At 54.8% G+C, this 21,197-nt stretch overlaps 1 protein-coding gene and 1 long non-coding RNA gene across 12 annotated transcripts in view; both read left to right on the plus strand.

The window, feature by feature from the left end:
• LOC125697614 (uncharacterized) overlaps nucleotides 1–21,197 on the plus strand; it is a 249,144-nt gene that overhangs the window by 206,559 nt on the left and 21,388 nt on the right. Inside the window, exon 1 of one of the 11 annotated variants that reach the window (XR_007378884.1) lies at nucleotides 13,298–13,808. The exons of the other annotated variants lie outside the window; for them this stretch is intronic. This is a non-coding gene — a long non-coding RNA (uncharacterized LOC125697614). Of the gene's footprint in view, nucleotides 1–13,297; nucleotides 13,809–21,197 lie in introns of those variants that run through there. 11 annotated transcript variants of the gene reach the window in all.
• On the plus strand, nucleotides 7,814–9,232 carry SOX2 (SRY-box transcription factor 2). The gene has a single exon (XM_048955025.1). The coding sequence runs from the start codon at nucleotides 8,281–8,283 to the stop codon at nucleotides 9,226–9,228; it is 948 nt and encodes a 315-aa protein (XP_048810982.1). The 5' UTR covers nucleotides 7,814–8,280; the 3' UTR covers nucleotides 9,229–9,232.

The raw sequence follows: 21,197 nt of genomic DNA on the forward strand, positions 1-21,197 counted from the left end.
AGAAAAGGTGTTGAGGGCAGGTCGAGCTGTCTTATTTACAGCCCACTGCTTGCTATAGAGCCTTTGTTAGGCCTGGAAAGCTAATTTAGTGCTGATCAAAAGCACCACGGAGTTAAAGGACTGGTAATGACTGCTAATTTCATTTCAGCCTCATACATCCCCAACCGCTGTAATTAAAGACGTGCTATTTAAATACAGGTGAAGAGTTTTTGTAGCGGGGGGAAAGTGGGCAGCCGGGTACCATTTTAGTTCTGCTTAATGTGGTCAGAGAGCACCGTGTGCCGCGGGGCGAGCGCTGCTTTGTGCGGCCCCGAGGGGACAGCCCTGACCCGCCGGGTTACGTGGGTTTAATGCCTCCCGTGCAACGGCATCGGGAGCGCTGGGAGAGACGAGACGGAGGGTTTGTGTCAGCCGTTAAGTGCCTCAGCGGAAGCTCGGGTCTTCGTATTATGATTATTTTTAATTAAATTATTTTCCCACTCCACGGCCGGCTCCGAAACGATGTAATTTCACAACTGATGTAACAGTTTCTTTCTGAGACACATCAAAGGATAAAAGCTCTGCGTTTTCGTGGTTGGTTAAAATTGCTACCAAAAAAAAAAAAAAAAAAAAAAAAAAAAAAAAAAAAAGAGTGAGAGAGAATTTAGCCTTTAATCTCTTTTATCTGCCGAGCCTGAAGATCCGCACTCGACCCCGCTCCGCTCCGGGCTCTCCCCCTCTTCCGGGGCCGCGCCGGGCGGGAGGCGGCGCTGAGCGCGGGTTGCGGCGCCCCCTATCGGCCGCGCCCGGAGCCGCCCGCGGGGACCCGGCGGAGAAACTGCGGCTCGGTGGGGAGCGGAGCGGAGCCCCCCGGGCCGGCGGTGCTGGGTGGGGAGGTGGGGATGGGCAAGGTGAGACAGAGCCGGAAATCACGGGAAGGGAAGCCTCCTCCAGCTTGAGCTGTGTGGATGTACGGTCATTAGACATAACGCCGCCGACGTACGTGTGAGCGGAGCTGCCGAAAGCCCCGTCCCTGGAGAAGTGTCCCTGTATGCCGCTGTCGCCCGGCCAGTGTGCTGCTGCTGCGGGATCGCGCCTACAGCCCGCGCTCTAAGCGCCGCAGTAGCGGCTGGCACTGGGCGAATCCCTCGTCCCAGCTCCCGTTGCTGTCGGGACGCTGCAGCCTTCCGGATACTGTGGTTGTGATTTCCCCCCGAGGCGCCGGCGCTAAGTCGCACTGACAGGTGTTACTTGCGAGCAGAGCTCGGCGGTTCCGTTTCATTAAGGCAGAATGTTCGCAAATATTTTAAGGAGAAGCGATGAAGTCGTCTTCCTCCTCCCTTCCAAAAAAAGAGCAAAATAATCCCCCCTCCCCCGATTCCTGGAAAAGGAGAAGCGTTATCTTCAGTGAATGCGTAGAGCGGGGGTTTCTCCCCCTCTGTTGACAGATTTAAAAGAAAGCTGCGTGTTACAAAACCATCAGCCAAAATATGCGAGGTGCCGCATTGTCGCCAACTTGGACATGAATTCGCCACTTATTTTATAGGCATCTGCGCGGTGTTTGCGAGGTGCGGTGTTAACTGACCGCGATTTGTGCGGGGAGGAACGCTAATGGGAACCAAATGATTTCTGCTAAATTGGGGTGATTTTGTCGCTCCTGTTGGCAGCCTGATTGAAAGTCGTAATGCCGCATTTCTTCTATGAAATGATTCCTACGGCCGTGCGTCTCACAGGAAACTTTTCTCTTTAGACATTATGTACGAATTGGGGTTTTTAAGGATCACTGTTGGTCGCGCTCCGTTCTCTCGGTTTGATCTCAGCTTGAGACTCCCAATGTGTCCCAAAATAAAGACATCGCGTTTTCTATAAATAATAGCAAGAGCCCTGCGCAGATTTCTGCACAACGGAATTCCCAGATTTCCTTTACTGTTTCTTCCCTCGGCGCACGTTGGGTATATATAACTCTGAAATTAAGCAAAAATACACATCTGTATGGATCTGTCAAGCCAGCTATAAACAGAGATATTATATGTCAATTACCACAGGAAACGGAAAAAATCCAGAGCGGTTGGTACACACGTTCTAACGTCAGGAAGGCTTTGCAAAAAACGCAGTGACTCCTGCAGCAGTATGAATGATTAACCCGGACCCGGAGCGGGGCTGCTGGGCTCCCTTGGAAACAGCAGAACAGCAGTGCTGAGGGGGCTGTAACGGGCTCGTAAAGTTCCCCCTCCGAGGGGCAGAAGTTGGCGCGTTGAGTGAGGCTGTAACCAAAACAGGAGCGCTTCCCGGGCTGCTCGGTGCCAGCTGCGGGTCGGTCCTAAAGCCGGGAGGAAGCCGGGGGTGGCACACACCTGGCACCGGGGGGGGGGGGGGGGAGGGGAGCAGCTCTGCACTTGTCCCCATTTGGAGGTGAAGAGCGGAAGAGCGGTTTTACTTTATGTATGTCTTTTGGAAGTAGGCTTTATGTGTCCGCATTCCCTCCAGCTCTCGAGGAGCAGAAGAGTGGAGGAAATAAATCCTAAAAGCAACAGGGATGCAGGGCAGGTTTGCTCACTCTACCTTCCCTTTCTCCTCCCCCATCCCCAGGCACGGCTGCCGCAAGCCCATCCATGGCAAAGGGGTGCTGGGAGCAGCCCCATTCCCCTGCAGCGTCACACCCCAACCCAGCCCTGAGGGTTCAGATTTTTCATGTGCCCTTCAGGCTCTCCTTGTCCACACACACAGGCCTAAGCTCTTCGGGGGATGCCGGGGAACGGCCGGGCTCCCTCCTGAAAAGGCTCTCTGGGGTCATCCTGGGGCGGAGGACAGCAGATAGGCACATGGGAAGCACTGATGGCATTATTTATAACACCGTCTCTCTGCTCTGATTAAGCGTCGTCTAAATATGAATTCACAATATGGACAGCTAGTCTATAATTTGAATTAAAATCCCCCCAACGAGCCCGTCACTTGAGAATTCTGAAATCGCAAGCCTAAGTTGTCACAATGAGCCCATGGTGTCAATAAACCACGGGCGAGATGGAGAGATTGTCACTCCAGACCATAACAGTTCTGAAAGTGTCATTACCGTCTGTCCTGTCAATGAGCTCCAAATTAAGGACTATGAGGAACAGCGAGATAAAAGTCACCGTCTTGGCTCCATTATGGGCGATGGTGTCAGTGATCTGAGAGTCACTGGGAAGAGATTGCTTTTTTTCTTTCTTTCATTTTCTTTATTTTTTTTTTTTTAATGTACTTTTCAAACCGTGCCTCGGGATTCCAGGGTTTGAGGTGCAACCTTGAAGCACCCCAGGCTGTTCCTCAGGCGGTCCCATTGAATCTGCAAGAGCTTCTTTGGGAAACGTCGTGAATTGAATGCAGGAGTCGGAATAATTCCATCAAAACTGCTCCGGGGCCAAAGAGAACTTCATTTGATTTGGGCGACACGTGTGATCCCATGCACAGACGCGTTTCTACACCTTTTTTTTTTTTACTTTAGTCAATAGAAAGATGGTGAGGGGGAACGAGGGAAATAAAATAGAAACCTCAGCTTTGGTAAAAGACAATGGATTTGTGTGCGAGATGGCCCCTTCCAGGCATTAAAACTTTCAGAAAAAGGTCCCAATCTCTCCTTCCTGCGCGCCTGAGAGAGTTGAGGGGACTTATTCAGTAACTGGAAACCTTCAGCTCTGGATTTTTGTGCCTTTGTGGGTTTAGGCAAAGCAGTTAGCGTTCTTCAGGAGGAGTTTTGTGTTTAATATACATGAGTTCATTCAACTACAATGGGAAAAGAAAACTCATTTGTTCTTATAAAACTAGGAAGGAAAGATAACTTGAAATAGAGTGCCCAGAAGGGCCACTCAGGGGTGCCATGCCTGCACAGGGCCTGAGCCCAGGGCCGCTCACCCCATGGCATGTGGCAATTCCCAACCTCAGCCACACCGCTGCTGTTTGGTTTTCTGTTTTATTTTTAAGGTCGTGTAAAATAATAATAATAACGGCTTCCATTCTGCTCTGCTCCAGGATGGAGGGCCGGGGACGGGTATTTAGATGTGGGGAAGAGTCAGCCAGAGTTGGAGGGCCGTTTCTGGAGCCCTGGGAGAGGAGCAGGTTTGGACACACGGCCTCTCCGCTTGCTGGAAGCCTTCTGAAAGCGACTTGGAGCGCCGGTGTGTGTACGTGAGCCGGCTTTGCTGATGTTTATTGTATACGTTCGACTCGTCCCATCATCTCAGCTTTACGGTTATTTTTTTAAATTTCTCTTGTGGTCCCACAGAGGAAAGGTGGAGCCGCTCCCTCTTATTTCCTTTTCGATTGTTGGGTTTTGTTTTTTTTTTTCTTTAAACGCTGTGTTGGTGCTTTTTTTCCCTTAACGCCGCTCAAAGTAGCAGCAGAGCTGCTGGAGGCGGTGGTCGCGGAGCGGCTCGGAGCGGACCGCCAGCACCCCCCGATCCCCGGAGCGCACCCGGGCCCGGAGCTCGGCGCGGGGCGCTTGCGGGGCCACGAGCCGCTCGCACGTGTGCTCTCCCGGCTGTTCCATTAGGGAGAAGGGGGATGAAAGGGGACGCCGGGAGCAACGCGGAGCTCCCTCCGCATTCCCCAGCTTTCAAGGGTCCTTAGAGCCCTTGAATGAAATTATTGGGCGAAATTGGGGCTGGACGCAGGTTTGTGCCTCACCCCCCTCGATCGTTTGTACGTGTAATGCCACTTCTGAGAGCGACAATCGGGCTACTTGCTGGACAGGCAGGGACAAAAAGCAGATTAAACCGTTTTAAATAATAATAAAATATCCCAAACGCAAGCAGAGTGGATTACACTTGCTCCAGCGCCTCGGTCCCCCCCCCCCCCCCGCCCCGTTTCCCCAGCGGCCGCCCGCGCCCTCCGGGCCGCTCCGAGCGGGTGGCCCCGGGCCGGCGGGGTGCGGGGCCCGGCGGGGTGCGGGCCGGCCCTGAACTCGGCCCCAACTTCTAAAGTTTGGTGGAGCTTTTTTTTTTTTTTTTTCCTTCCTCTTTTTCTGTCCCCTCTTTTAAGTGCCCTCAGGTTGTCTCTGGGTCTGTCCGTCACCGTGGTGGAATTATTTCCTGGAGAAAATGTGGCGTTTTCGTCATTTGGGGAGCGTGAAGAAGGCGGAAGCCCCCCCTGCCCTGCCCTTCCGTGGGCTCGCACCCACTCGAAATGGTTTCAGTAGATTGCGGGGGACACTCAGGGTGTTCCTCCCGCCCTCGATAGCTGAGGTCCCCAGGGCTTGGGGCATGGGTCGTGTGCGGAACTGCCCGGGGAACTTCGGCTCTGCAGAAGGAGACGGGGGAGAGGAAATTTCTCTGTACATTTTCGTCTTCGGCTTTTTTTTTTTTTTTTTTTTTTTTTTAACATAATGAAATTAAAACTTTCGGAGCTCACAGTTGACATTTTGCGGAAAATTGAGTTATCAAGGCAGTAATTATTTCACAGGGAGATAAAACTCTCATAGCCCTAACTGTCAAATAGGGCCCTTTTCAGATTTTAATTACAAAATAAAATTAGTCTGCTCTTCCTCGGAAGGGTTTGTGAGTGGCTAAACAGAGCTTTCCCCAATACTGGTGGTCGTCAAACTCTGCTAATTAGCAATGCTGAGAAATTCCAGTTAACAAGGACATTCTCTAAGTCTCTGCAGGTTCCCTGCCGTTCGCCTTCATTTCCATAAGAAGATTAAGAGTGGAGGGGAACACACTCAAATGCAGATGCAGAAAAGAAGCGTTTTTAACAAGCATCATAATAGTAAGATGCTTGGCTAGTTCTCACCTAATTACTGCAAGTTAAACCTCTATTTGCAGCTAAGGACAAAAAATGGAGCTGCAATCTTCCATCTCCACAAGACCGCTTAATAGTTTGCTTAGATTGGTTACTGGCAGGTTCGGAAAAATAATATGAAAATGCGTATATTCTTTCCGATACAGTTAACACGATAGGCTGTATCCTCGGGGCTCAGAGAGAATCGGCGATTATTAGCACAGTAAATACGCAAAATCCAAGTCGTTAACGTTCATTTTCTTTTAAAGAAACGCATAACCTGGAAATAAGAGTGCGCGTGCCGCAGAGCCCATCACCGAGGACATTTGCGGACTATTTGCTTAATGCGACCACTTCGCATCTCCATAAATGATACCGAAGGGAGCCGTTTGATAAATCCGCTCGTGCTGAAGCAGCCCCGCTCTGCTCCCCCAGCGCCTTGCGCGGAGCCGCGGGGTCCGGCCGTGTTCATCCGCGCGCCCACCGCCCCCGGCGCAGCAGGCACGCACGGCCCGCACCCCATTTTCTAGAGCGCGTTAGGATGCAGATGCTCCAGATATAGTTGATGGCGTCGATAATTAAAGCGGTTAGTTCAAACGAAGCTGTAAATACCGCCCGATAACGCAGTTGTTGGGCATTTCCCACCCTTTATGGGTGCGATAAACGTGGTGAGGAAGGGGCCCGGCCCCGCACAGGGCCGCGCTCCGGTATCCGCTTATTATACCACCGCCGCCCGCTCTTCCCTGCTTTTCAAACTTCATTATTCCCAAGATTGTATTATTATCATTATGATTTGGGATGTTGTTATCAACCGCAGGCCCCGGGCACGACCGATAAGAAAGCTTTTGGCGGCCCTGGGAGCGCGGGGTCAGCCGGTGTGCGCATCCAGCAAAGCGCGCCCCTTTTCCGACGCTTTCAACCCGTCGTTTCTGTCCAGGTTATATATACACCGGCTTGTATATACGCCTCGGAATTACACACGGTAAAGCCGAGAGCATTTATTTGCATCATCCAGAGATGCACCCTCAGCCGCCGCACTTTTCCTGCGCGTTACCCGGACGCGGGGGGAGCGCGGCCGCTCCCTTCCCCCCGCCCCGGTTCCCGCCGCTCCGCACCGCGCCGGCAGGGGGCGCCGCAGTGCCGCGGCTGAGCCCTCGCGGGGCGCCCGGCCACTGCCCCGGCCCCAACCCGGCCCTGCGCGGTGCCGCGCCGCTCGGGGGCCCTTCTCGGGGGGCCTCGGCGCTGCCGGGGAGCGCGGCCGCGGGCAAAGCAGCGCCGTCGGGGCGCGGCAGCGCGCGTAGAGCGGGGCCGGGAAGCGCCCCCCCTCCCGCCCCCCTTTCTCTCCCCTCCTTCCTTTGTCGTCAAGTGCGTTTTAGCAACAAAGATCCCGACAAGAGAGTGGAAGTAAACTTAGCCGGGGCTTTGTGCGGCCCCGTGTAGCGACAACAAGAGAAACAAAACTACCTATTTGTCCCTGCGGGCCGCCCCCTCCCCAACCCCCCCCCCCCCGCCCGGCGCGCCCACCCAGCGTCGCACAGAGGGCGCGTCCCTGGGCTGCAGGCAGCGCACCGCGATCTGCGGGGAGGGCTGTCGGGGGTCCTCCGCTCCTGCTTCCAGCGGGCGCCTCCGGGTCGGAAGGAGGGAGAGAGAAGGGCACGGCACGGCCCCGTTCTGCGCGGGGCCCGCTCGGCTGCTCTCCGCGGCGCGGCCCCGGGTCGGAGGGCTCCGCTCCCGGCGGACGGGGCGAGCGCCGCACACGCGGCCGGACGGCGACGGCTCGGGGGACACTTCGCAACGGGGCGCAGGGTCGGGGGGAAGCCATTCCCGCTCCCCCTATGGCTTCTCCCAACATCAACTTTAAAAACAACAACAACAACAACGTAGCAACAATGCTGTTTACCCACTTCCTCCAAAAGGCGTGTGTGACCTGTTGCTGGAAGGGGAGATACAAAGGCTTCCCAGTGGCTGCCTGGGCCGGCCCTGGGCCCGCCCCCCCCGCCGCGCCGTCCCGGCGGCTGAGAGCCCCCGCCCCGTTTCATGCAAAACCAGGGGTAGAGACTTGTCCTCAGTGGCGGAGCCGCCGAGCGCTGATTGGCCGGGGCGAACGCATTTATTCCCTGACAAGCCCCCATCACATGGATGGTTGTCTATTAACTTGTTCAAAAAAGTATCAGGAGTTGTCAAGGCAGAGAGAGAGAGTGTGTGTGTTTGCAAAAGGGGGTAAAGTAGTTTGCTGGCTCTTTAAGACCGAGGTGGAGAGAGAGAGAGAGGGAGAGAGAGAGAGGGCGGCAGGCAGAGAAAAGGGAAAAAGGAGGAAGAAGTTTTTTAAATCCGAAGCTCCGGCGGTAATAATAGCAGTTATTAGCATTATTAATCCATCAGCGAAGAGGAAGATTCTGATCTCGATCCAAGTGTGGTTTTGGGGAGTCCCCCTCCCCCCTTTCATACCCCTCCCTAGGAAAAAAAAAAAAAAAAAAAGTCCGGCTCGGGACTTCGCCGCCGCCGCTCCGCTTCTCCGCTCCGGGCTGGTTCCAGGCAAAAGTAGTTTGAATGTACAACATGATGGAAACCGAGCTGAAACCTCCCGCCCCCCAGCAAACTTCGGGGGGAGGCACAGGCAACTCCAACTCGGCCGCGAACAACCAGAAGAACAGCCCGGACCGGGTCAAGCGCCCCATGAACGCCTTCATGGTTTGGTCCCGCGGGCAGCGGCGGAAAATGGCCCAGGAGAACCCGAAGATGCACAACTCGGAGATCAGCAAACGGCTCGGGGCCGAGTGGAAACTTTTATCCGAGGCGGAGAAGAGACCCTTCATTGACGAAGCCAAACGGCTCCGAGCTCTGCACATGAAGGAGCACCCGGATTATAAATACCGACCCCGGAGGAAAACCAAGACCCTGATGAAGAAGGATAAGTACACGTTGCCAGGGGGCTTACTGGCGCCGGGCACCAATACCATGACGACCGGGGTAGGGGTTGGGGCCACCTTGGGAGCTGGGGTGAACCAGAGGATGGACAGTTATGCGCACATGAACGGCTGGACCAACGGAGGCTATGGGATGATGCAAGAGCAGCTCGGCTACCCGCAGCACCCGGGCTTGAACGCGCACAACGCGGCGCAGATGCAGCCCATGCACCGCTACGACGTGAGCGCCCTGCAGTACAACTCCATGACCAGCTCGCAGACGTACATGAACGGATCGCCTACCTACAGCATGTCGTACTCCCAGCAAGGGACCCCGGGCATGGCCCTGGGCTCCATGGGCTCGGTGGTCAAGACGGAATCCAGCTCCAGTCCCCCCGTAGTCACCTCCTCGTCTCATTCGAGGGCTCCTTGCCAAGCCGGGGACCTTCGGGACATGATCAGCATGTATCTACCAGGTGCTGAAGTACCAGAACCAGCTGCCCCAAGCAGACTTCATATGTCCCAACACTACCAGAGTGCACCTGTTCCTGGCACAGCCATTAATGGCACACTCCCTCTATCACATATGTAAGACAAAGGGGCCGGGGGGGCGGGGGTGGGGGGAAGGAGAACTAAACAAAACAAACAAACAACAACAACAAAAAACTTTTATTAGAAATTCTGGACTTTTTTTTTTTTTCTTTTTTTTTTTTGGACTATTTTTGTACAGAGAAAACTGGGGGGGAGGGGAGGAGGGGGGGCGAGGGGGGCCAGAAATAAAGCCGACAAAGGAACTTGTATAGATCTCGGAGGGGAAGCGACTACACAAAACTTTTTAAAAGTTCTAGTGAGAACGGTAGGAACTTTGCAGGAAGTTTGCAAAAGTCTTTACCGCTAATATTTAGAGCTAGACTCAAAGAGCGAAGAGGAGAAATGTTTTAATATTTGCAGGCAACTTTTGTACAGTATTTATCAAACTCAACATGGCAATCAGAATGTCCATCGGTCATAGGGAGAGGGGAGAAATCAAACCCCCGAATTCGCGAGTGGTTTTTCACACACAGACTCTCCGTGGAGCTCCGTGGCCCTGGCAGCTCTGCTGACGGCAGCTGCGGGAGGAGACGGAGTTCTTGTGCAGCATTTGGACGTTGAAATTGTTTTAGAAATTGTACAAAAGGCAGAAGCGGTAGGAAGGGGACTGGCGAACCGTGGGCTTGGTTTGCTGGGTGAGGGCAAACGTTTCGATGTACGACATTTTTATTTTATTTTATTTTATTTTTTACTTCTTGTTAAAAAAGCAAAAATTGCCATGAAGGTTCACACGCCGTTTGTTAATTTATAATAACTTTTTTGTTTCCAGACTTCATCCCGTTCAAAGAAAAGGGAAAAAAAACAAAAACAAAAACAAAAAAAACCCCACCAACCTGAAATTACTGTGTTTGAAATATTTTCTTATGGTTTGTAATATTTCTGTACATTTATTGTGATGATATTTTAAGTTCTTTTTTTTTTTTTTCCTCAGTTTCCGTAGTTGTATTTTAAAGATTCGGCTCTGTATTATTTGCAATCAGTCTGCCGACAGTCCATGTATATATTTGAACTAATACCATCCTTATAACAGGTACATATCCAAGTTAAGTTTTTACTCCATTATGCACAGTTTGAGATAAATAAATTTTTGACATATGGACACTGAAGTTCCGTTTGAGTGTTGGATTTATTTTTGTACCGCAAGCTGCTTTTTTTTTGTTGTTGTTGTGTTTTTTTTTTAAATTATTATTATTATTTTTCAATAATTCATCAGAGGAAGGTATCCCCGCGGCCGACAGACTGTTATAAATAATGCAGCCGTATACCGAGGCATGAATATTTTTATACGTGTGGATAGACAGGGACGCAGCGCGATACGCTTTACCGGAACGGCCGTCCTCGACGCACGGCGGTGCGGAGCGGAGGCCCCGGTCCCGTCCGCTCGGCCACTTGTTGCCGGGGGATCCGCGCTCCCAACGCGCCCGGCGGTGCCCTCTGAGCCGTGCGGGCCTTCGGGGCGCGGTGCGGGGCTGCGGGGCTGCTGCGGGGCCCGAGCGCTGCCTTTGTTCCGCACTTGCCAAAGTTTCTGCTCCTCGCTCCGGGGCAGCGCAGGAGGTGAGAGGTGGGGCGGAGGGGGATTGGCCGGGCAAAGGTAAGGAACGAGAAAAGCGGCACAAACGAGCAGGACAAAACGAGACGGGCGAACGGCGGAGACTCGCACGCGAAATGACAGCTCTTTCTTGAATCCTATTTCTTAAATTGCCAGCGCGGTGTAGCCCCAATTCGGACAATCTCTGCGGCCGGTCGCGAGCCCCAAAGAGAAGCGCTGGCGCCCGCCACGTAGGAGGAGATCTCCGCCGTCGGTGCCAGGTAGAGTTCTGCTTCGTGCGCTCGGAACCGCCGCCGCCGAGGGCCGCTCGGTGCTGCCCGGCCCGGCGGGGGCGGCGAGAGGGGAGCGGCGGCGCAGCCCCTGGCACCCGGGCGGCCCCGCGTGGGTCCGCGCTGCCAACGCGTCTGCGGGCCGCATCGGGACTGTGAGTGGGGAGGTGCGGGTAGGAATGGGAGGAACGCGGCGCCCGAGGAAGCGGGGGGCCGTGATTGCAAAGCGGTCGCGTGTCCTGCTCGTGGCTGTCGTGCTTGGAGGCACGGACGTGGCGGTTTGCTTAGGCACAGGCCGGGTGCGAGTGTGGCTCAGCTTTTCTTTCTCGTGTTTCTGGTCGGTCGCCCGATTGCGATTTAGCTCAGGGAGGAACAAACGGAAAAAAAAAAGCGGGCAGAAATCACAAGAGAAGAGTTGGCCGGCTCGCTGTGGTTTGTGTCGTTGCGCTGTTCGCCAGGCTCGGCTCCGGCCTCCGTACTTGGAGCCGGGTGCCCGGAGAACTCCCGTTGCCGAGCTGTGGGGCTCCTCTGCTCACTGTGCTGCAGCTCAGCTCCCTTTGTCCCTTTTATTTCCGCGCCGTCGCGGTGTTTGGGCACACGGCAATTATTGCACATTCCCAACCTATTCTATTTCTTTTGCATTAATGCAACGAGTAAAATATTTTTTTTTTCAGAGCTGTGCGGCGTTTGTAATGCAACTGGGGATTATTCACGTGGTAGTGAGCGCGCAGTCCCGCTCCGCTCCCCTCGCTGAGAAAAGGGGACTGGGAATAAAAACCCAATCGATATCTCGATCCCATTTTTTTTAGAGCGAATCTTAGCCAATTAACAGCAATAAAACCGGGCCCCTTTTTGAAGTGCTAACTGGAATAGTCGAGGGGGGTAGCTGGAATCGTTGGTGCTTTTACAATTCGCATAAAGAAGGCGAGGTAATACCATTAAACAAAGGCACTAAACCACATATTCAGGCTTAGTGTTTTCAGCAACTTTTTATATGGGCAATTTGTTTGAGCTTAGATTTCGGACTATGATGTAAAATATATGCTGGTGAAACCTGATCTCCCTTGGGCAGATTCCTCCCATCCATCCATCCATCCATCCATCCATCCATCCATCCATCCATCCATCCATCCATCCATCCATTTATCCATTTACTGAGGATAACCCAAAGCATTTTCTAGGTCCAGCTGAATGCTTTTATTTTTAAAGTGCGACTTGGAAGAACGCCATTGTCCTGCTAATTTTCAATGCAACGCATTAAGTAACCCCATTCACACCTCAGCCATTATCCCGGGCGTTTATTGCAGCTGAGATGGGGATAGCGGAGCCCGTGGCTGCGGTTTTATTCTGTTTTCGGAGCCCTTTCGGGCATCCCCTCGGAACTGCTGCATGCTCCATCCCAGGGCGATGCGTGGTCCATGAATGTCGGTGTAACATTTCGCCAACGTTGCACAGAGCTGCAATGAGCCTGAGGATGAGATTAGAGTTTCCCCTGTGATTTTTTTTACGGCTGTTTGAGGGCCGGGGTGTTAAAATATTTTACGGAACTGGAGAGGTAGATTAGCGGGGTTTCTTGCCAAAGCCTGGAAGCTGGTATTACAGCCCGTCCCAGGGGGACATCGCTCACATTAACCACTAAATGAATATTTGACAAGGGCTCATTCGGGGGTATTATTACTACAAACGGGTCCCTACTGGACTTTCCGAGGGTCAAAGAGCAATGGTTCAATTAATTATTTAGACTGTTAGGAGATGCGATTGTAATAGCGGCGCTTATTTCTGCGACCGACGGTTCTCGAGGGGGGGAAGAGAGGAGAGGCTGCAGAAGCATCTCGGGCCTCGGAGCGCGGGGCTGTGCCGGCCCGGGGAGGTGCCGGTGCCGGTGCCGATGCTGGGAGACCCCCGCTGCGGCCCGGGCCCTCCGGGTGAGCGCCTTCTCGGCCCCGACGTGCGGCAGAGCAGAGCGGGCGGATAGCTCCGCGATTGAAGCGACGTATAACGCGAGTCCGCCGAAGGAAAGAGGCCCATTGCTGATAGGTGTGATTAGATACACTTCAGTTATTTAAATCCCGAGCTAACTCAAATATGAAAATCTAAAGTGCGTGCGGGATTCCCGAGAGGAGCCCTGAGCCCCGGGCCGCGCGTTGGCCCAGCCGGGTCCTGACACCGCTGGAGGGGGGGGGGGGGGGGGGAAGGGGGGGAGCAGAAGGAGGGTTATTTTGTTTAATTTCTACAACAAACATGTCCGCAGTAGTAGTAAAAAAAAATGTTGGGAGTGTGCGATTAGGTGACAATAATATATGTTGAATGAATAAGAGATAAGCTGCAAGGGGGGAGAGGGAAGCAGTAATTACAAACCCAATTCATTCAGCTTTTCAGGACTTTTGTTGTGGGAGCTCCATTGACGGGCTTCGAGCTGCCAGTTTTCTCACATTAAAAAGAACTGATCAGCGCCTCAGGGGGACAAGCAACACCGCTTAACTGCATAGTGATGGGGTCCTCATTTAGAGCCATTACAACGAGAAAATTAAACAGAGCCTTTGTGTGCACCGGGTTTACTTTTCAATTGCTGACAGTTTATAGCTAACTGCTCAGAGATTGAAGTTTGATTGCGGTTTGATCGCCCGCTAGTTAGCACCGCCGCTAGTTGGGTTTTGGTAATTAAAAGCAGATTTCTGACGCTGGCCCGGGGGATGCGAGAAGTTTGGTCCTGCTTTGCTTTTGAGGAATCGAGTTCACTTGGCGAGGATGTCCGGCGCTGAAGTGAGTGCGGGGGCTTTTTCGCTTACAAACTTAGGGGGATAGGCGAGTGGGGGGAGAAAAAAAAAAGAAAAATAGGAAACGCGGGAATGGAAATCCTCGGAGTTGTAAATGTGGCTGTGAGAACGCGGAGAGAAGCGGACAGGCTCGGAGCGGGCCGAACTCGGAGCTCTGTTTGGGCGCAGGCCTGCTCTCGGTGCCGCACTGCGGGGGGAGCGGGAAAAAAAACGGGGCCGGAGCGGGGCGGGGGGGCACCGCGCTGCTGGGGGTGCGTGGCTGAGCCTGGGAGAGAGTGCGAGTGCGTGCGTGCGTGTGTGTGTGTGTGTGTTTGCATGCGCGTATCTGTGCGCGTGTGCGCCTGTGCGTGCAGGAGGAGGGGGCGTCCAGAAGGGCCGTGATCTTTTATTCCCACTTGCAGAAGTTCAGGTGGAGATGGGCTCGGCCGCACCGCACGGGTCGTTCCGCGCTCGGGGTCCCGCTGGCCCGTGGAGCTTCGTGGGCGCAGCCGGGGCAGAGCGAGCCGTACCGGGGCTGTCTGTGCCCGAGTCGGGCTGCGCTTGCCGCCGTCCCGCTCCTCGCAGTGCCATAGCCTGGTGCTCAGCTCTTTCACGGCGCCTGTGTATTTGTTCTATTTCCTCGTTATTTTTTTGTCTTCTTCTAAGCCTTCTAGTTATTTTGTTTGCATCCCCTCCCCACTCCCAACTGAAAAGAAAAAAAAAGTCTCTCCTTCCTTCCAAGTGCCCCTCGGCCTCGAGTAACCGAGCGCTTATTTCAAGGCTGTTGACTCCTTCAGGGAAGCCAGGGGGTGGTGGGGCCGAGCGGTACCCGTCGGGACCCGGGGGGCCGCCCCGTCGGGCGGAGCTCGGTGGGCCGTAACGGCGGTCCCCGGGGACTCTGAGGGGCTGCGGGTCCCCGCAGCGCGTCCCTCCCCGCTGAGCGGAGGGGGGCAAGCCCGGCCCCCGCCGGCCCCCCCCCCCCCCCCCGGGACCTCGGTGACCCCATCATCGCTCTGCGGTTAGGGCTGCTGACGTCACGAGGGCGCTTTTTTTGCAGACAGACGTGATGAATGGTGTGTGTGTGGGGGGGGGGAGCGGGGAACCCCTCCAGTCGATGGAGAGGAGCGGGCCTCTGCCCTACGCTGGGGGGGACCGGGATGGGACCCCCCCCCCCCCGGGTGGGGGATGCTCAGGGCTGGGAAAGCGGCCGCGGAGCCAGGCGGGAGAGTGCTGCAGCCCGTCCTCCCGGAGCGATGGGTCCTTTAAGCCCTTACAAATTGCCAAACTTGCGGAAGACAGAGAAATAATTAATGTATTAAAACAAGCGGCGAATTCCTCAGGAGGCACCTTATCAACTCCAGCCACACTGCTTCATCCCTCCTCGTATGCTAATGCCCCGTGACGTCACCGGCGCCAGATTGAATGGGAATCAGTTATGAAATTATTAGTTTTAGCTCGAAAAGCAATCTGCCGCTCCGCGAGTGGGGACGGCGCTCCGCGGCCTTCGTCCCATTCCTCCCCACGTTACGCTGCGCTCGCGGCTTTTCCCATCGCGGCGCTCCGTGTCCCCAAAGCACGCATCCGAGCGGGGTTTGGTGTAAAGAAACCGATAGGTTCACGGGGTCCCGAGCGGGAGTCGGCAGCGCCTTATCGATACGCGCGGTACGCCCGACAGCAGGCAGTCGGATTTCCTCCTGCTGTTCAGGTAGGAGAGAAGCTCCTCGGGATTTATGGCCGCTCAGTCCCGTGGAAGGGCTGCGCCAGGGTGTGAGGAACGGCAGCCAGGAGCGTGCATTTTGGTCGGAGAGAGGCAAACGGGCCGCAAAAAGAGAAGGAATCCATATATATTTATATAATCGGTTTAAAATAAAAAGATTTCTTCTCTCGGTTTTGAAAAGGAGCGTAACCCAGCGGTGCGGGGCCACGAGAGCCGAGCGGGGAACAATGGGAATTAACACCGTTCCAATCGCTGAGGCCACTCTAATTAGATGTCTGGATCCGGCGAGATCAAATGCCTGAATCTAAAACCCCGGGCTCGATTTCTTTCGCTTGCAAATGCTTCTGAAAAACGATTTGGGAAGAAACAAACCCGACCGTTTCCCAGACCCCCCCCCCCCGTCCCGTCCCGCCTCCCACCACCACCTCCCCCCGAAAAGTTCCGCCGGCCCCAACTTTGCCCCCCGCTGTCCCCGGCCGCGCTGTGTCCCCCCGGGTGGCCGCGGTCCCCGGGCTGTGCCCCGCGGCGACACGGGCACGGGAATTGCCGGCAGCGCTCCGGGACGCTTTGCTCTCTTGGGCCGTTTCTTCCCTTCTCCCCAGAGCTCCTCTGCCATGAATTATGGATCAGCTCCCGGCCCGGGGCTCCGGGGGGCACCGAGGCGGCACTGCTGCGGCACTCTCCACATCCCCGTCCTCCTGCCGTCCCCACAGCGCATAGGGACGGGAAGGAGAAAAAGTTGTGACTGGCTGAGTGAGGAGTGAGCTTTCTGACTAATGAAATCCGAAATGAGTTGCGAATATCAAGTATTGTAAGATTTCTTTCCTGTCCCCCCACCCCCCCCACCCCCACCCCCCCGGCACTGATTGGCAATACTCTTTTTTTTTTTCTTTTTTTTTCTTGTGTGTTGGTTTGAAAAGCAGGAAGAAATGTAATGAATTGAGTGCTGTCAGAGATGTCTTCTGTGTTGATGTGGTGAATGGCAGTAGCTCCCTGATCCAGTGCAGGTGCAGTGGAGCTGGGGAATAAAAGAGGGGGGCTCTCTGTTCAGTGGAAAAAGCACATTCCCTACAATAGACCACACACTGCCAGCCAGCACGGCATCAGCTCACACTCAGACTTTTTTCGCCTCTTTCCACAGCCCTCAGCCCACAAAATGGCTATACATTAGCCCTAGTTAGGGTTCGCTTTTAATGAACAGTTGTGACTCCTTTTGACCAACATTTAAATCTGCTGTGCTCGCTCTGAAGAAGGTCTGTTTTGATCACAGGTTTTACAGACTGGCCTGGTCCCTTCTAAGGCGGCTCAGACCGGGCCATCAGCCGCGTCCGATTGCAAAAAGAAAAGAAAAAGAAAGAACAAAAGCCTCTCGATTAATAAAATGCCTTCTCTGAGAGCTCCGAACAGGGAAAGTTGTTTTTTTTTTTTTTTTTTTTTTTAATATATAATATATATAATAAAATGGCGTGGGGAGGAGGAGAGACACTGTTTTTAAATGGATGAGATGGTCTAATCCTATACACGAACGCATATTAATCCTGTTTAGAGATAACCTGTCTCCTTTTTGGCTTAATATATTATCCTTATACACGGATAGAAACTTTGCTGTTCTACTAATTCGGCGCAGATTGGTTTTTCTTGGCTTCTTTCCTTCACTTTATCGTGATTATTATTATCGCTTTTTTTTATTCCCGGCGATCTGTTCGGAGGAAGTCCGATGTTACACACGCAGTTCCTCGAGTTTTATTCGCAGTGACTCGCAGGGTGAGGGCTGACCGCACAGCCCGCGGCCTCTGGCTGTGCCCCCCCAATCCCCCCCTGGTCCTACAGCAGCCGCGCACCGCGCCGACTCCTCGGGGCGGCCCGGAGCAGCCCCCGCACCCGCTGCGTCCTCGCACCCGTCCTGCAAGAAGCACGTTAAGCTCTTTTGGTTGTAGCTGCTGGTGCATTGCGCCGGGGAAAATTGCTCTGTTTGCTTCTAAAGAGCCACGTTACTGTGAAAGTTCTCCCCCCCCCCCTCTTCCCCCCCCAGTCGTGGTAACAAACAGCGTCAGCTTCTGGAACCGTTTGGCAAAGGCACTCTTTGCCTGATCACCGCTAAGCGGGAGAGGCTGACAGCGAACCCGACCCCCCTCACACACGCTGTAACGCGACGTGATCGCGGGAGATGACGGTGGAAATCAGGCAGATTCCGGTGGGTGCTGCAGCGTGTTCCCAGGAGTCAGCTCTCGTCACCCCGGGCACAAAAGAGCGGATCTTGGCGAGGCGTAAGGGAAAAGATAATATTGATACGAAAAGAAAAGAAAAGAAAAAAAAAAATACGGACGATTCTCACTTCGTTTTCGGGACGTTTCCAACGGGTCTCTGCCGCCGGAGCATCACCCGGCAGCGGAGGTGGGAGCCAACAAGTGGGAGCCCCCCCGGCAGCTCCCCTTGTCCCGCTGCGCTGCGCAGCGCCGCGCGGTGCCCTCCGGGCGGTGCCGTACCGGGGGCGGCCGCTCCCACTGCAGCCCCCGCGCTGCTCACAGCCTTTGTGTCCCGGCGCTGCGCACACCCGTAATTAATCCTCCTGCTTACCGCTTACATCCCGGACCCAAGGGGCAACTCAAACCTATTTAGATCGCCTTGGTTGGTTGCACAAATTTAAGTGGCAAATGAGTTATAAACCTAATAACTGCTTTAATAAAAATAATTATTTGATTACGGCGGAGTACGTTTGGCGGAGTGCAAGGATGCGTCTGGCTCCGCGTTTGGGTGGCGCTGAGATTCGTTTTCGGGTTGAAATCTTTTAAAAACACCGTTCCGAGTAATAATAATAATAATAATAATAATAACAATAACGAACCTAACCCAACCCCAAAAGCCCTCAAAATGCCAATCCAAAACCCGACATCGCATAGACCAAACAGCGCCCGATCCGTCAAGCGCTGTGGAACATTTTCTGCGATATCATGGCCAATTAATTTGTAAACACAAAACCAGCCCGAGGTTTGGGTGGCTCCGAATTCGCTGCAAAGCGCCGACACGGGGGCCCGGCCCGCCGGCACCTCGCTCACTTCTCTCCCGTTGAGGACGAAGTTTGCACGCCTGTCGCAGTGTTTGTGCGCTCCGGTTTTACCCGCGCAAGTGAGGATGCGACAAGCCCGCTCGCGCTGCCCGCTCTATACTTTTAACGCTAGCATATTGTTCGATTACTAATTCGAGTTAATATGATCTTTATGGCAACATAACAGTGGATAATTGGCCCTTTTTCTGAACAACAATGTAAATCACAATCGCTTTATTATTTAATAACGTCAAACGCTTCGTTGGATTGGCCCCGACAGAGAAGACCTTTTCTTTCTAGGCAGTGTTGTTGAGAAAGAACAATGCAGATCTAATTGTGGAGATTTCAGAAGTTGGCTCCTGTAAATGAACAGCTTAGATATGGAAGTTCCAGCAGATGTCTGCACTTTTCCCTGTGACAAACCTTGTAACCCCCCTTCCTCCCCCACTGCCCCGTCTTCCCCCCTCCTCGACTTATTGAAGATTTTTTGTTCTCACATCCTAGCAACAACCTAAATCTTCCCGCAGCAATACCCCCTCTCCCCTGGTTGCTACCCAGCCCTCAGCTGGCAGCCTCCGAGCTCCAAATTAGCGCTTGGCCCGGGGAGCGCTCGCTGCTCTCCCCGTGCCCCCCCCCCCCCCCGGGCAGCTGCGGGCATTTTTCGGCTCGGCGGAGGGGAGGGGAGCCCGGGGGGGTTTGGTGTCTCGTCACCCTCTTGCCAGTCCCGCGGACGTGCCTGGAGCTAAGTTTGCAGCAGTTTGGAGGAGGCTGCGAGTTGCACAGGGAATACGGCGGGGCCTGTCCGGCCCGGGGGTGTGCGATGGAACGGCACCCCCGGAACCCCGCTGGGAGTTTCCCCCTCTGCTCTGCGGGGCCCCTCAGCTTGGCCTCCCCCCAGCACCGGCCCAAACGCTCCCGGCTGCACTCGCAGTGCCCCTAATCCGGGGGGCAATCGGGGACCCCGCGGGACGGCTCCGAGAGGAAGTTGCACCGTTCCTTGCTCGGCTCTGCACGTAGCCCCGATCCCCTCCGAACCCGCCGGGCTGCGCGCTTCGGGCGCTGCGCGGAATTTTCCCTCGCGCTTGAGTCTGGGGCGAGCCCTACGCGGCGGAGCCCTCGCCCTACCGCCCAGCCCTCTTGTCAGAGGGCAGTTCTGCTGAGAAGAGTGATCTGGAAAACTTTGGCCTAGGGGAGCTGGCAGCGGTGCCGAGCCCCAGCCCCGTCCCGTTGCCCCCCCGGGCGCCGAACAATGCGCGCTTTGATGCGCGCGGAGCACCGTCAGCGGGAGATTAGGGCGATGTGTGTCGGCCTCTGCGCAAGCAGGGGTGTCAGGAGATGGGGCAGACATACAAATACGGCAGATTTTCTCTCTCTCCTTTTTTTTTTTTTTTTTTTTTTTTTTTTTTTTTGACACGAAGAGGCCGGGAAAACTGTGGTTCAGTCCCCTTCTACAGCCCCTCCGGTGCGTTTCCACCGCCGTGCTCGGAGGAGCTCCCGTTCTCAGCCCCAGGAACGCGGGCCCGCAGCCCCCTGCCCTGCCCCGGGGCGGTTCGTGTTTGTTTGGTTGAGAGAACCCACTCGAGGCAAGTGGTGAAACACAGATCGCTGAGATTCCCGGCAACGAATGCGGTGAATCGGACTCACAATCCCTGCCTGCGGCCGGAGGAAGGGACTCCTCGATGCCTATTGACCTTTGGAGGGGAAATCTTGATTTTTTATTATTTTCTTATTTAGTTGTTTGTTTAGTTTCACCTTTCCCGGCTTGTTGGTTTAGTTGGCAACTTTGGCATCACCTGGCGCGGGCAGCAGCGCGTCCGCCTGGTGCCGCCGTGGGAACGGCTTGGGGCCACGGGGCCGGGGGCTCGGCGAGGCTGTCCCGGATGGCAGCGGCGTGCCAGGGGTTAAGGGCTCCCGCCGCGGGGCTGAGAGCGGCCGTGGGTGAAACTTCCCCGAATAACAGCAACGGGACGGAGCCGCCCCCGAGCCTTCGGGCTACGCTGGGCCGGGTCGGGCCGGGCCGAGCCGGGCCGGAGGCGGGGAGGGCTTCTGCTGCCGCCACTCCTCCCCGTAATGAGCTCATTTCCATGTCTGCACCTCCCGCAACTGTGAGAAAATCCGCCGGGCCGGGCAGCGTGCCGATGCGGCCGGGGCTGCCCCGGTCTCCCCGGTGACAGCGGCCGCCCGGGAGAGCCGCGCCGGCGGGTGGGAACAAAATAAAGAAAATAAATAAAGAAGAAAAAAATGTCCCCCCTCCACGCTCCGGCCCTCCGCGGCTCCTCGCGGGGCGCTGCTCCCCGCACGGAGGGGGGATGCGTGGGGGGACCGGGACGCGGCCACGCGTGGATTCCGTGGGGTGCGTCCCGAAAGCCGGAGATCGCGGGGGTATCGGGACGGCGGGGAAGGGGGAAGGGAACCCAGAGCCTCGCACTTATCAATAACAAGATGTATAAATATCAAAGTGAAGGAGCCCGAGTAAGTCTTTCTAGAAGCGAGGAGGAAGCTTAAGCAGCTTTCTTTAATGGTGATTTGTAGCTCTGTAAGGGGCACGGATAGCAAATACCCTGCAGGTGCATGTTGTAACACTGCCATCCGGACTTTAATGTAGATTACTCTCCAACTCGTTTGATCGGTCC

Source organism: Lagopus muta, chromosome 9 (genome assembly GCF_023343835.1).
Source record: "Lagopus muta isolate bLagMut1 chromosome 9, bLagMut1 primary, whole genome shotgun sequence".
In the NCBI taxonomy this organism is placed as follows: Eukaryota; Metazoa; Chordata; class Aves; order Galliformes; family Phasianidae; genus Lagopus; species Lagopus muta.